At 50.1% G+C, this 15,186-nt stretch overlaps 1 protein-coding gene across 1 annotated transcript; it reads left to right on the forward strand.

Annotated features, from left to right (window-relative positions):
* Positions 1-72: 72 nt before the first annotated feature.
* On the forward strand, positions 73-14,021 carry Vps4a (vacuolar protein sorting 4 homolog A). Its single transcript, XM_028857730.1, has 11 exons — positions 73-289; positions 5,957-6,068; positions 6,165-6,312; positions 7,056-7,117; positions 7,201-7,320; positions 9,052-9,208; positions 10,029-10,177; positions 10,465-10,546; positions 10,779-10,998; positions 12,691-12,831; positions 13,308-14,021. Exons 1-11 carry the CDS (start codon positions 269-271, stop codon positions 13,407-13,409), a joined length of 1,314 nt encoding a protein of 437 aa, XP_028713563.1. The 5' UTR covers positions 73-268; the 3' UTR covers positions 13,410-14,021.
* Positions 14,022-15,186: the final 1,165 nt, after the last annotated feature.

Below are 15,186 nucleotides of genomic sequence, written 5' to 3' on the forward strand. Positions count from 1 at the left end.
CCCGACAGGCCCCTCCCCTCTCGGAGGTGAGATGCCTGCAGTTCCGGGCCATGGCCGCTGGGTGGCAGCCGCGTAGCCCCGGCTGGGCCGCTCTGGGCCGCGCTCCTCGCTCACCCTCGGACTAGGCTCCGGCTGCTGGTGGCAGTCGTGCCCGCGCCGAACGCCGACTCGCCGGGCTCCCAGCGCCGGACCCACCACCTCGGCTCCTCCGGGCCGGACCGAGGCCGCAAGCAGCGCCGCGGGGAGTGGGGCGGACCCAGGAGATGAAATGACAACGTCAACCCTCCAGGTACCTGGGCGCGGCGCGACCGCGGAGGCCCAAGGCGGCAGGGCCTGCGGGCCGCTGAGCCGGCGGGCGGCGGCCTCCTCGGAGCCCGGCCTGGCGGTCCCGATAGGGCCGCCTCGTCCCACCCGTGCTGCCGCCTCTCCCACGCTCGGAGCCCAAGGGATGTCTCCACCGGGCCCCGGCCCAGGCCGAACCGGCGTGGCCCCGATCTTGCTACGCGCAGGCGGGGCTGAACTGCCGCCTTGCAGCGGCGCCGCCTTCCCCGCGAGCGCGCCCGGGTCCGGCCGGTCGCTCCGGGAACGCCGCTCACTCGCTCCTGCAACGCGCCCCGGCTGCCCCCTGACCTTCTGCCAACGAGCCCCCGGTTTCTCGGCCAGCTACCCTTCATTCATTCCCTAGATCGTGCAGGGCGATGCTGGGGTGGCGCCGCCCGAATGAAGGAAGGGCTCATTCTAGAGCTGTCAGCGTAAACAACGTTCAGGCCTCAGGCTTGGGTTTAAATCCCAGCCCTGCCACTCACTAGCGTGCCTAGGTTTTTGATCTTGGAATGTTGGTTTCCTCATCGGTAAAATGGGCAGTGCCCTTGTAGGGTGGTTGTCAGACGGCCCGAGACTGAATAATTCAAGGGGAAAGCGTTTGTAACATGGGTTCAGCACATCATGTGCTCCGTAAGCCTTTACAAATAAAAGTCAGCGCTTAGGTGGAACCAATAATACTTCATGAAGGAAGGGACTTTACTCAGAGCATCAAAGAGTGGGTAGCTTTCACATACCTGTTGGAGAGGGGGATTGGAATGGCTGCTCCAAATGGAAATACAGGAGTGGGAATCAGTTGGAGTACAAGGTTTGGAACTAGATGGAATCCAGAGCCAGAACCCACCATCCACCGGCAGAATTCTTACTTGTTTGTTTACTAGGGATTAAGCCAACTTCAGCCCGATCCCACCTGTCTGGCCAGTGTTAGCACTACCTATGAACCAAGAATGTTTTTTTGTGGCTTTTTTGAAACAGTTTTAGTAGATCAAGCCCTTGTGCTATTCAGTACACTCATTTAAAGTGTACCATTCAGTGCTTTTAGAGGTTTGTATCATCCCCAAAGAAACTATGGCGTCAGCCATAGTTCCCCAGCCATTCTGTCCCATGTAGCACACTCTGTGGAGTTGCCTATTCTAGACACTTTATGTTATTATTATGTGTGTCTGTGTATGGATGGTGTGTATATGTGTACTAGTGTTATTATTATGTGTGTCTGTGTATGGATGGTGTGTATATGTGTACTAGTGTTATTATTATGTGTGTCTGTGTATGGATGGTGTGTATATGTGTACTAGTGTTATGTGTGTCTGTGTATGGATGGTGTGTATATGTGTACTAGTGTTATTATTATGTGTGTCTGTGTATGTATGGTGTGTATATGTGTACTAGTGTTATTATGTGTGCCTGTGTATGTATGGTGTGTATATGTGTACTAGTGTTATTATTATGTGTGTCTGTGTATGTATGGTGTGTATATGTGTACTAGTGTTATTATTATGTGTGTCTGTGTATGGATGGTGTGTATATGTGTACTAGTACACCAGCGCCAGCACACCCATTCCCATTCCACTGCCTGTGTAGTCAGGTCAGAGGATAACTTTCAGGAGTTGGTTCTTGCCTTTTGGATGTTGAACTCAGGTTGTCAGGCTTAGTAGTAAGCAGTTTTGTTTGTTTTTTCCTTATGGAATTTCTTTTCTTCTTTGGCATTTCACATATGTAAACAATGCATCTTGGTCCTGTGCACTTCCAGCTCCCACCAGGAGCCCCCAGCTCCTTCCTCATCCCCTCAGGCTGCCACCCCCCCCCCCTTCTGCGTCCTCTCCTCTCCTCTCTTTAGTAATAACCCCTGAGTCCAGTTAGTGCTTCTTAAACGCTGAATGCTCTTGTCCAGGTGACCATAGCTGCTGCGGCCATGGTATTCCAAAGACAGCACTTTACAGCACTCCTCCACATCCTCTGGCCGCTTTCCTTCCTCTCTTCGAAGTTCTTCCTTTAGCCTTGGGGACAAGTGTCGATATAGTGTTCCACTTAGGGCTGAGCCTCAGTAGACACTCACTCACTCTGTTAGGAGTCTGCATTAACTGCTGACCACTGCGGAGAGGGAGGCTTCCCTGGCCTAGGGTCTATCTGTGGATATCAGCATAACTGTTTAGAAGACAGTTCAACAACATGCCATCTAACAACAGGGATAGGTTCTTCTCTAGGGCCTGTGGTTCCTGAGCCGCGTGACTCTTCTGAGCAGGTTTACAGTGCCAGTCCTGAATTCCCTCCTGCAGAGCAGGTCTCAGGTCCAAGGCAGACACATTGTGAGCACAGCTTGCCGAGCAGGTCAGTATCATAGCAAGTGTGGTTGACTTCAGGGGTACTCTATATGTCTTTTCTCCCCCAGGACCTACGTAGCACCTTCTAGCACTATGAAAGCTAGTTGGCAGGTCAGTTTCAGCTTGGTTTTTGTTTGTTTGCTTGCTTGTTTTGTTTGTTTGAGACAGTGTCTGAGTATGTATGTAGCCTTGGCTGGAACTTGCTATGTAGACCAGGCTGGCCTTGAACTCATAGAAATCTGCCCGCCTCTGCCTCCCAAGTGCTGGGATCAAAAGTGTGCAACGGCTGGGCGTTGGTGGCGCACGCCTTTAATCCCAGCACTTGGGAGACAGAGGCAGGCAGATCTCTGTGAGTTCGAGGCCAGCCTGGGCTACCAAGTGAGTTCCAGGAAAGGCACAAAGCTACACAGAGAAACCCTGTCTCAAAAAAAACAAAAATAAATAAATAAATAAATAAAAATAAAAATAAAAGTGTGCAACACCACTACCAGGCAGGATTCTTTTTTTTAATTAATTAATAAAAATTTTTTGAGACAAATTTTCTCTGTGTAGCCCTGGCTGACCTGAAGCTTACTTTGTAGACCAGGCTGGCCTCGAACTCACAGAGATCTGTGTGCCTCAGCCTCACAAGTGCTGGGATTAAAGATGTGCACCACCACCCAGCTGAGATTTTCTTTAAATAGACTCATACAGTGTGTGGTTCTCTGTGACTGACTTGGCTGGCTTAACTTAATGTCACAATCTTTTACACTGCTTAAATGGCTTGGGGGCCTTTCATGACATAATTTGAAATTCAGATTTTGGAGCCTATAAATAAAGGTGTATTGGACAGCACCCCAGCTCATTCTTCTGTGTACTGTCTGTGGCTCCTTTTGTGCTGCAGATACTGTATGGCCCACAAAAGCTAACGCACCTGCCGCCTGGGTTTTCATAGAAGTCCATCGGTCCCTGCAGCACACCTTGTTGCTCCTTCATCTCAGCCTTTGCCTGCCATGGTGTTACTAGAGATGTGGCAGGGCTGGCAGTTTAATTTGTCACCTCACTTCAGCTATGCGAAGCTGTTTCTCTCCTTTGAAACTAAGATCTTCTTCAACTGAGAGACAGCATTGGTTGCCAGAAATATGCAGTGCACCAGTAGGTGTCCTGATAGTGGTCAGCAGGATGAGACAGGCCTGTGCTGCGCTGTGGGGACAGAGGAACCTCAGATACTGTTCTGAGCCTCCACTTCATTTCTGTAATTTTTTTTTTCCCGAGACAGGGTTTCTCCGTGCAATTTTGGTGCCTGTCCTGGATCTCGCTCTGTAGACCAGGCTGGCCTGGAACTCAGAGACCCGCCTGCCTCCGCCTTCCGAGTGCTGGGATTAAAGGTGTGTTCCACCATCGCCCAGGTTATTTTTTTAATTTTTGTACATGTGTTTTGCCTGCCTGTATATATGTGTACCTCGTTGCATGCCTGGTGCCCAGAGTCCAGAAGGAGGTGTCGATCCCTTAGAACTGGAGTTACAGACAGTTGTGAGCTACCACATGGGTGCTAGAACTCAAACCCACGTCCTCTGCAAGAGCAGCGAGCGCAGTCAGGCTTGGTGGCATACACCTTTATCTTAGCACCTTTCTGGAGGCAGAGCCAAGCTCACTTAGAGAGTTCCAGGCCAGTCAGAGCTCTATAAGAAACCCTGTCTCAAAATAAAACAAAGAGCTGCAAGTCCCTTTAAACACGGAACCGTCTTTCCTGTAGTTTTTATTTTGTGTAGGGTGGAACTGCTGGACTATCTTTCTTACCTTATGTTTTAAGTTCTCCTTGAGTGTGGGGTCTCCTTGGGAATTAGGTGTCTCCTTCCTCCATGGGTTCTAGGAATTGAACTCAGGGCTTCAGGTTTTCACAGCTAGTGATTTTACCCACTGAGTCATCTCACCAGCCCTGATCTTCCCCTCGCTCCCCCATTTTAAAAGGGGAGACCAAGCAAGTCATAATGAGTGGAAAGTCCAAAGAACTGAGGGTGTTGACTGTAGAGAAAAGAAGCCACCAAGACCAGGTACTGTCTTGTGGCTCTGAGGAGCTGCCGGGGAGACTAGTATGTTCACCTGCAAGAGAGTTCAGCCTGGCCATGCAGTGTGTAGACAGCGGGGATCGAAGGTGACCATGGTCATCCACACTCTCACCTTTCCTGTTCTTCTTTCTAGTGAGTTCCTCTCGTGTAGTCTGTCTCCTCACCCCGGCCTGGCCGCCTTACAGAGCTGTCTGTGTGCCTTTTCTTACAGATGAGGATGGCTAAACAAATGCCCTGGCCCTGCCAAGAGCTGGTCAGGAGGTTATTGTTTGCTGTGGCCGAAGCAGGGTCTGCAGTGGATCTGCCTGCCAGGCGGCTAGTGCCACACCAGATGGAGAGAGTTCTGGCCAGGCTTTGCCGATGGGGAAGCCGCAGGGTTTGGAATTGGCGTGTAGGGCCTCCAGTTCAGCTGGGAGCATGGGCCTGCAGAGCCTTTGAGACTCCAAAGACATCACTCGGGAAGTCTGAGAGAGCCAGAAGGCAGTTCCCCTCCATTGGGACTTTGTTCCAGGAGCTTGTAGTGTGGTTGAGTCCCCCTCTCAGGCGTCAGCTTTAGACAGTTCAGGAAAATTCTCATCTGAGCCTAGAGTGATCTGGGCATAGAGAGGGCTAGAGCTGTCTTAGAATCGATTAGATTGAAGTGATCAGGTCCATGAAGGACTTTCTTAGATGGCTGCATCTTTTTGGCCCCTGGCCAAGTGTGGTTTCTGGCTTTGATAGCTCCAAGAGCCAGTCCATGTTTCCCTTGGGGCGGTGACATAGAATGTGGGCTTGCTCCATGGGCCTGCTCTTGGAGTCCAACCCCAGACATCAGTCAGTTTCCATTTGCCAAGCTCCAGAACAGAATGAGGAAGGGGTGGCTTCTGACCATTAAGCTCCCTGGGAAGGACAGCCGTCTTTTCTTTTCTTTCTTTCTTTTTCTTTTTCTTTTTTTTTTTTTCTCCGAGTTTTCGAGACAGGGTTTCTCTGTGTAGCTTTGCACCTCTCCTGGATCTCATTCTGTAGCCCAGGTTGGCCTCGAACTCACAGAGATCCGCCTGGCTCTGCCTCCCAGTGCTGGGATTAAAGGCGTGCGCCACCACTGCCCGGCGACAGCCATCTTTTCAAGCTCTTCTAGTTGGTGTCAGGAAAGTAGGACAACACAATGGCCTGCCACCAACAAAGCCACAGGCCTGGCACTAACTCTCATCTCATTCTGCTGCTCGTGACCCCAAAGGCTCCTTGGATCCCATAGGGAGCACTGAGCTATGTGCTCTGCCTTTCCAGAAAGCCATCGATCTGGTGACAAAAGCCACAGAAGAGGACAAAGCCAAGAACTACGAGGAGGCTCTCCGACTCTACCAGCATGCTGTGGAGTACTTTCTCCACGCCATCAAATGTGAGTCACACTCAGGGTCCCCTGGCTGCAGTGCCCTGGGAAAGGGGGGTAGGCACATTGGACTTAGGAAGACCACACTGGGTTTCTGTTTTGCAGATGAAGCACACAGCGACAAGGCCAAGGAGAGCATTCGAGCAAAGTGTGTGCAATACCTAGACCGAGCAGAGAAGCTGAAAGATTATCTACGAAACAAAGAGAAACATGGCAAGAAGCCAGTCAAAGAGAATCAGAGTGAGGGCAAGGGGTGAGTGCTGGAGCACACAGCTTCTGGGCCAGAGTCCCACGTGCAAGTTTCTGTTTCATGTTGTTGTCATTCTGGATGCTAAGGCTGCCCTGGACCTGTACCCCTCCTACAGGGTGTCTACATCCTGACAAAACACCAACAGCTGCTTTCATAAGCAGCTCACAGTGTCTGATTCCCGAGTGTGACAGACAGGTTGGGAAGGACAGGAGACGGGTCAGCAGGAGGGGCTGAGGCTGGAAATAAGCGATGCGGATCTGGGCAGCAGACGGCTGTTGGCATCAGAGCACATTCTCCTTTAATGCTTTGGTTTAGTTTTGTTTTGAGACAAGGTCTCACTATGTAATTTTAAACTTAGCAATTTTAATTTTAGACTTGATGTTTTCTCCACCCTTTGAATTCTCTGGGGTCACAACTCCATGTTGTCTGTTGCCTGTTTTTGAGTCCATCTGAAAAGTCTGAACATTTGCCTTGGTGCTCTGTAAGTCCAGCCGAAGCTCACTCACTCACCAGCCCTTGGGGGGAGGCGCCTGCCTCTTCCCTTATTCCTTTAATGAAGAAGCAAGGATGGCAGTGTGGTCCTCACATTCCGAGATCTCTGCTTGCTCGTCCCTCACCAGTGCTGAATTGGGAACACACACACACACACACACACACACACACACACACACCATACACCCCTAGCCTTCCAGAGTCCCCTTGCTCCAGAATGGAGGACCAACTTGATCTTCTGTTTCCTTCCGTAGTAGCGACAGTGACAGCGAAGGGGATAATCCAGAGAAAAAGAAATTACAAGAGCAGTTGATGGGTAAGAGGCCTGAGGTCATGGCAGTAGGGGTGTGTCAGGGTCCTCTTTGGGGTCCACTTGTGTCAGTCTGGGCCTTCTTGCAGGTGCTGTTGTGATGGAGAAGCCCAACATACGGTGGAATGATGTGGCCGGACTCGAGGGGGCGAAAGAGGCTCTCAAAGAAGCTGTCATTTTGCCAATTAAATTCCCACACTTATTCACAGGTAGGAAGGAGTGTAGCATGGCACACACCTTTAATCCCAGCACTCAGGAGGCAGAGGCAGGCGGATCTCTTGAGTTCAAGGCCAGCCTGGTCTACAGAGTGAGTTCTACGATAGCCAAAACAACACAGAGAAACCCTTTTTGAAAAACTAAACAAACCAAAGGATATAGCCCACTAGCCCAGGTATAAAACTGTCAGCCTAGGAATCTAGCTTGGGGTTCCACCCCAGGTGTCCCAGAACAGATGGTAGGTGGCCTCCTGTCCTCAGCAGACAGCTCACAGGGTAGGTCCTGGCCTTTGTATGTTGTGTCTGTCCTTGCTGGGATGGAACCTGAGACCTAGGCAAACCCTCTCCACCTACCTGACCCTAACTCCCTGGTGTCTTGCCAGCATCAAAAACATTTTTGTGTGGATCTCTGTGAATTTGAGGCCAGCCTGGTTCACAAAGAGAGTTCCAGGACAGCCAGGGCTGTTACACAGAGAAACCCTCTCTCAAAAAAAAAACAAAAACAAAAACAAAAAAAGTTTTTGTGGGCTGAGAATACAGCTTGATTTGTAGTTTTTCTGACATTTGTAAGGCCGTGGGTTTGATCCTCAGCACCACATAAATTGGATGTACTGGTATAATAGCCCTGTAATCTCAGTGCTTGGCAGGCAGGATGATCGGAAGTTCAGGGCCATTCTTGACCTACAGCATGAGTTCTAGGTCCACTTGAGATCCAGGAGACTTGAACTGCCTTCAGTGAGCAGGCAGGGTCAAGAGCCAGTGCTGGCCAGTACTCTTGTTCAGGACATGGGGGTCATTAACAAGATGAGGTCTGAGCTCCCAACAGGTGTTTGGTTCTCTTTACTTCTAAAATCAGTGGTTTCATAGAAGTTTCTCTTTCTGTTTTGACAGTGACTAAGGGCTTTCCATTTTATACATTTATATAAATTTTATAACTTTGTTTTTAATTTTTGTTTTTGTTTTTTCAAGACAGGTTTCTCTGTGTATCCTTAGCTGTCCTGGAACTCACTCTGTACATCAGGCTGGCCTTGAATCCACAGAGATCCACCTGCCAGGTGCTGGGATTAAAGGCATGGGCCACCACCACCAGGGCAATAGCTTTGTTTTGAAATTGGTTTATTTTATATGTATGGGTGTTTTACCTGCATGTGTCTGTGCACCATATTCATGCAGTTCCCTGGAAGGCCAGAAGAGGGTGTTGGATCCCGTGGAACTAGAGTTACAGTTGTGAACTGCCATGTGGGTGCTAGGACCAAGCCTAAGTTCTCTGGAAGAACATCCAGTGCTATTAACTGCTGAGCCACCTCTCCAACCCCACAACTTTTTATTTATTTATTGTGTATGTATGGTATGTTCATGCATAATTATATATAAATGTTCCCTGTGTGGGGATGCATGTATGTATACATGTATATGGAGGTCAGAGGAGGATGTCAAGTATCCTCCTCAGTTGCTCTCCACCTTATATATTGAAGCAGGGTCTTTATGCAGTGATTCAGCTACTCTAGCAGCTTACTCTAGGGATCCCCTCACTCTGCTTTCCAAATACTGGGGTGACAGGCAGGCCACCACTCTTGCCTGGTGCTTTCCTGGGTGCTGGGGAGCTGCACTGCTTGTAGGGCAAGTCTTCTGCCTCCTGTGCCGCCGGCTTCTCCAGTTCTGCCTTCAACTTTTCAGCTTTTCTCAGTCAGGAAACAGCTGACTCGTGTTCATTCTTTGTTACAGGCAAGCGTACCCCTTGGCGAGGTATACTGCTTTTTGGGCCCCCAGGCACAGGCAAGTCCTACCTGGCCAAAGCAGTGGCAACAGAAGCCAACAACTCCACCTTCTTCTCTGTGTCCTCCTCGGATCTGATGTCTAAGTGGTTGGGGGAGAGTGAGAAGTAAGTCAGCCGTCAGCTGTGCTGTGGCAGCTGCTGGTAGTCCAGCTTCCTGGCCCCGGAAATCACTTCCCAGAGACGCTGCCATGAGATGACCAGGGACAGGAGTCAGGAGACAAGCTCTTACTTCTTGAGGTGCTGTCCTGATACACAGATGTCAGGGGACTTGGAAAAGATGGAGCACCCCTGTAATCCCAGCACTCAGAGGCAGAGGCAGGAGAATCCCTGAGTGTGAGGCCAGCCTGGACTACAGAGTGAGTTCCAGGACGGCCAGGGATACACAGAGAAACCCTGTCTCGAAAAACCAAACCAGAAAAGAAAAGGAAAGGGAAAGCAACCTGTTGTGAGTATATATCGTTTTGTTTGCTTTCCTTTTGGTTTTGTGAGACAGGATCTCATGTACCTCAGGCTAGTTACAAACTCCTTCTGTAGCAGAGGCTGGCCCCGAACACCTGATTCTCCTAGTACCACCTCCTACGTGGTGGGGTTACGGAAATGTGCCACCAAGCCTACAGAGTCAACTGCAGTTGTGTGCCTCTTTGGGGCATTTTATGGGTTTAGCTTATTCTTCAAGCTGACCCCCATTCTTTGATATTCACTGAGGCTCAGAGGAAAGGAAAGGAGCTAGTGAATGGGGCTCCCAGGACTTGAGGCTATGCCACAGCAAGTTCTTGGTTCACTACTGTTGGAGGACTTGTCTGCCCTGTTTTCCCTGTTAGCATTTCCAGCCTCCCTGTGGGAGAGGCACTGGATGTAACAACTGGGTCTCAGGGTGGGCGTGTTTGGGAGTGTCCAGGTTCTGACCCCTTTCTCACTCTCACAGGCTAGTCAAGAACCTGTTTGAGTTGGCCAGGCAACACAAGCCTTCCATCATCTTCATTGATGAGGTGGACTCCCTCTGCGGGTCACGGAATGAAAATGAGAGCGAGGCTGCCCGAAGGATCAAAACGGAGTTCTTGGTCCAGATGCAGGGTGTGTGCTGGCACCTTGTCACTCCTGGGCTGTCTTCCTCCTCAAGGCAACCCAGGGCTCCATTATGTGGCTGCACTGGGCACGACAGAGGAGAGGCACTGGCAGCCTTACATGGGCTTGCATCAGAGGGTTCTGAGACCTTTGCCACGTCGCCTCTCCATCCCACCCAGAGCGGCTGGTGCTGTTGGTCTCTAGCCAGGAAAGCCCCGAGACATGGTTAGTTTCCGTGGGTTCTGGCTGCCTCTGCAGGCATCTTCAGTTGCTTCTTTGTCTCCCATTCTCCACAGGAGTGGGAAATAACAATGATGGGACTCTTGTTCTTGGTGCCACAAACATACCCTGGGTGTTGGATTCAGCCATTAGGAGGAGGTGAGTCTAAACTAGGAGCTTAGGGCTGGTATCTTTGTCTAGCAATGGTCATTTGTTACTAGCTGTCCGTCCCCGTTTTTTCTGGAATCTTCCCATGTCTGCTGCGTGTCAAGCAGAGCCCTTGGTAAAGTTGGGTATTGGACCTTGGTCACTCATTTTAATATGCATGCTGTGTTTTCCCTTCACATCATTCTGTGATCAGCTCTCGCTTGATATGCATCTATCTCTCCAGGTTTGAAAAGCGAATTTATATCCCATTGCCAGAGGAAGCGGCCCGCGCCCAGATGTTTCGATTACATCTGGGAAGTACACCTCACAACCTCACTGATGCTAACATCCACGAGCTGGCCCGGAAGACAGAAGGCTACTCAGGAGCAGACATCAGCATCATCGTGCGGGACTCCCTCATGCAGCCGGTTAGAAAAGTGCAGTCAGCAACGCACTTCAAGAAGGTTGGTGGCAACAGTGCTCGGCAGTGTCACCAGTCAAGGGGGGTGGCCTCTGGGTTTTTACCAGCCTCCTGACTGCTAAAGGTACCTTCTCTCTGAGAGAACCAAGGGTAGATTTTTTTTTTTTTCCAGACAGGTTTTCTCTCTGTAGTCCTGGCTGTCCTAGAACTCACTCTGGAGACCAGGCTGGCCTCGAACTCACAGCGATCCGCCTGCCTCTGCCTCCAGAGCGCTGGGATTAAAGGCGTGCGCCACGACCCGGCCCCAAAGGTAGATATTATGTACCCTTTTGCTCTAGGACTGGAGCTGTGCTATACACCCTTGCTGCAGTTGCTGCTGGAAAATAGTGCTTTTCAGCTGCGGGAAACAGAAGACAGCAGCCAGCACCGTGCTGGAGGGCAGGGCACACAGACCAAACACTTGCCAAGTGCCAGACACAGCATGGGGAAGGGCTTGCCCACTCGTTCAGGCACATCTCTGTTGTGTGTGCTGTGGCTCCTGTGTGTGCCAGCACTGTCCTGGGTGTAGGGAAGGCAGTAATGGAGACAGATGCCCAACAAGAGAAATGCTGGTTCTTCTTTAGCAAACAGCTGGAGGCACTAGGAGATCCAGAAGTTTGGAGGGCTGAGTGGGTTGCTCTGTTAAGAAAAGACACACTGTAGTGACCAGAGCCAGTTCTTGGAGATGGGGGAAGTAGCCTTGGGATGTTGGGGTGTTTCCCCATTGCAGGAGGAACATTTTTGCTGCAACTACATTTATGGGGATGAGTCTTGGTGGCATTATTGAGGAAGATGAGATGGGGCTACAGGTAGATTCTAAAGACCAGCAGCTAGAAGAACAGGCTGTCCATGCACCTCTAAAACCAGAAGAACCCACTTGGACCTCTTAGCCTGTTGATTGGTTGCTCTTCATTGTTTTGTGTGCGTGCGTGCGTGCGTGCGTACATAGAGGTCGAAGGATAACTTTTACTTGGTTCTTTCCTTCCATCATATAGATCTGGGAGATCAAACTCAGGTCATCAGGCTTGCTTACAGATGCCTTTACCATCTCACTAGCTGGAATTCATTTTTCTGAGCCAGTTTCAGTTAGTCCAGGCCAGCATCAAACTCCCCCTAAACTCAAATATCCTGCCTGTACCTCCTAAGTGCTGGGATCACAGGTGTTTGCCACCAGAGGGTTATTTTTTTATTGTTATGTGCATTAGTGTTTTGCCTACATCCATGTATGTGTGAAGTGTCAGATCTTAGAGTTACAGACAGTTGTGAGCTGCCATGTGGGTGCTGGGAATTGAACCCAGGTCCTCTGGAAGAGCAGTGCTCTTAACCGCTGAGCCATCTCTCCAGCCCCTCCAGAGGGTTCTTATTTGTCTTGTTTTAAATTCTGCGGTGGGGGTGGGGACAGTATGTATGGGCGCCATGACATGTTTTGGAGGTAAAAGGACAAGTTTGAACTTGGTTCTCTTCTACTTTCACATGGGTTCCACAGATGGAACTCTGCTGTCAGGTTTGCATGGCAAGTGCCTTTACCCACTGAGCCATCTTCCAGACCTCAGACCTGAGTTCTTAAGGAGCTTTGCCCTCCTCCAACCTTGATGACCTAGAAACCCTAGTGTTTCCTTCAGGCTATCCTTAGGTCCTGACGTACACTACTACCAGGGACAGCCACACCAGCCTGACAGTCTCTGATTGGTTTCAGGTCTGTGGCCCTTCCCGCACCAACCCTAGCGTCATGATTGATGACCTTCTGACCCCATGTTCTCCAGGGGACCCAGGGGCCATAGAGATGACTTGGATGGATGTCCCTGGTGACAAACTCTTAGAGCCTGTGGTCTGCATGGTAAGTGACCCACTGGGAGAAAGTCTGGAAAACTGGGAGTCTGAGCCTAAGAGTAAAAGGGAGTGTCTTCCTCTTGTCCTGGCTCACAGTCCTCCCAGAGAGCATGAAGCCTTTGGGGTTGTGGGTAGCTGAGATTTTTGCTGAGACTCTGGAAACCTTTAAGAGGAAGTCCAGAAGGAGCCAGTGAAAGTCTTCTCACCTGGGTCTGACCCGAGCAGTCTAGAGCTCTTCTAGTGCTGTCAGTTGTGGTACTGTTCTCTCCTGGCAGCTGTCTGCATAGGGGTGAATACGGTAACAGAAGCTGCTGATGGGAAGGGAGGGATGAGTTATGGGGGAAGTAGTCTTTCAGATGATGTGCACTCTGCCCTGGGAGGGACCTCAGAGGCAGGCCTCTTGTCAGTCTAGACAGCACAACTAGAGGAGGCGCTGAGGACCTGGAGTCAGCTGTTTTCAGCTGCATGCTTGTGTCTCTGCAGTCAGACATGCTGCGGTCTTTAGCCACTACCCGGCCCACAGTGAATGCAGAAGACCTCCTGAAAGTAAAGAAGTTCTCTGAGGACTTTGGACAGGAGAGTTAGAGCTTCATGGGAGTCTGACCGGAGCAAATTCATGGACTTCCTCCACCAGTGGCCAGGCAGGCCTCAAGTCCCCAAGTCACTAGTCCCCTCTGCTGCCTGGCTGTCGACCTAGGGGGCTGACGGAAGGGTCTGCACAGCTGCAGAGATGTAGGACATCACCGTGGAGGACACCTGGACACTGGTTCTGCACACTTCACTCCTGGATGCTCACACTCCTTGCCCTGATACGTTTTTCTTGTTTTTTTGTTTTTAACTTTGGTTCCCCTAAATTAATGCTGCTTTGATTTCTGTCTTGTTTATAAATAAAGAGAAAACTCATCTGGAAGTGTTAGGAGTGGGGGCCACCAGGCCCCTATTCCCACTCCCTTCCTCTTACGTTGGCTACTTGAGAGCTGGCCGTGGGAAAGCTGGAAAAGCATCCATCCCACTTCCTAAGTTTGCACCCAGAGCTTCACCTTGCAGGAGCGGATGGCTTCTGTGAGCACAGAGCGTTTCCATCAGGAGAGATGACACTCAGGCAGGTCTTTATTGCTGCCTTCACGACTGAGAACTGAGCCCAGCCTCTGCTGGTCCTGTCCCGGAGATATCTAATAAACCCTTTTCCTCTCTTGAGCTACTGGAGTCCTCTGGATTTTGATTCTAGTGTGGGGCTCTTTGGGAGTGGAGCTTACTCGTGGTAAGGCTCTCTTCATTGTTTTCTTTCCTCAGCAGGCCTACCATCCAGGCAGGTGACAGGTCCCACATGCCCTATGGCTCAAAGTGTGGCTGGATTTTGGTTTCTTTTTTGCTTTGAGACAAGGTTTCAAGAAGCTTAGGCAGACCTTGAACTCACTATGTAGAGAAGGACCTTAAACTCCTGCTTCCAGCTCCCAAGTGCTGAGATAGGAGTGAGTGGTACTGGTAGGTCTCTGTTCCCATGGTAACTGTTACTGAGCAGATGCTGCCCAGATAAAGCAGCCCTGGAGATGCTGTCTGACAGAACACAGAACAGGCATGTTCACACATTGGAGGAATCATTCTAACCTCCCCCAAACTGGTATTGTTGCTCTATATTTTAACTTCCTAGTGCTAGGAATCAAACCTAGGTCCCTCCACTTTAAGTACTGTTGTACCTATGAGCTTTACACAGCTGTAAGTCCTCTAACTTGAAAACCTGAAAGGGCCAGAACTGATTCTGTAGCCAAGACTTGGTTGGCCTTTCATTGTTTTCTTTGCTGATTGAAAGTGGCTGTTAGAAGCTTTGGTTTTTAGATTTTATTGTAACTGTGTGTGTAGCTCTCTGTAAGTTTGTACATAGAACAGTGCCTGTGAAGGCCAGGAGACACTCAATTCCTTGGAGCTGGAGCTGGAGTTACAGGTGTAGTGAGTTGTCTCAGAACTGCAGCCTTTTGCAAAAGCAAATACTTTTTAAAAATTTTTGTTTTGTGGGGTTGGGGATTTAGCTCAGTGGTAGAGCGCTTGCCTAGCAAGCACAAGGCCCTGCGTTTGGTCCTCAGCTCCGAGGAAAAAATATTTTTTTGTTTTGTTTTTTTAAGACAGTTTCTCTGTGTATACCTGGCCATCCTGGAACTCACTCTGTAGACCAGGCTGGCCTCAAACTCAAGAGATTCAACTGCCTCTGCCTTCCAAGTGCTGGGATTAAAGGGGTGTGCTACCGTTGCTTGAAAAGCACGTACTCTTACCTAACTATCAAGCCATCCCTCCCTGATTGACGTCTTGTTGTTGTTTGTTTTTGAGAGTCTCACTATGTACCTCTGGGGTGGCCTCAAACATCAGC

Source organism: Peromyscus leucopus, chromosome 5 (assembly GCF_004664715.2).
Source record: "Peromyscus leucopus breed LL Stock chromosome 5, UCI_PerLeu_2.1, whole genome shotgun sequence".
Lineage (NCBI taxonomy): Eukaryota > Metazoa > Chordata > Mammalia > Rodentia > Cricetidae > Peromyscus > Peromyscus leucopus.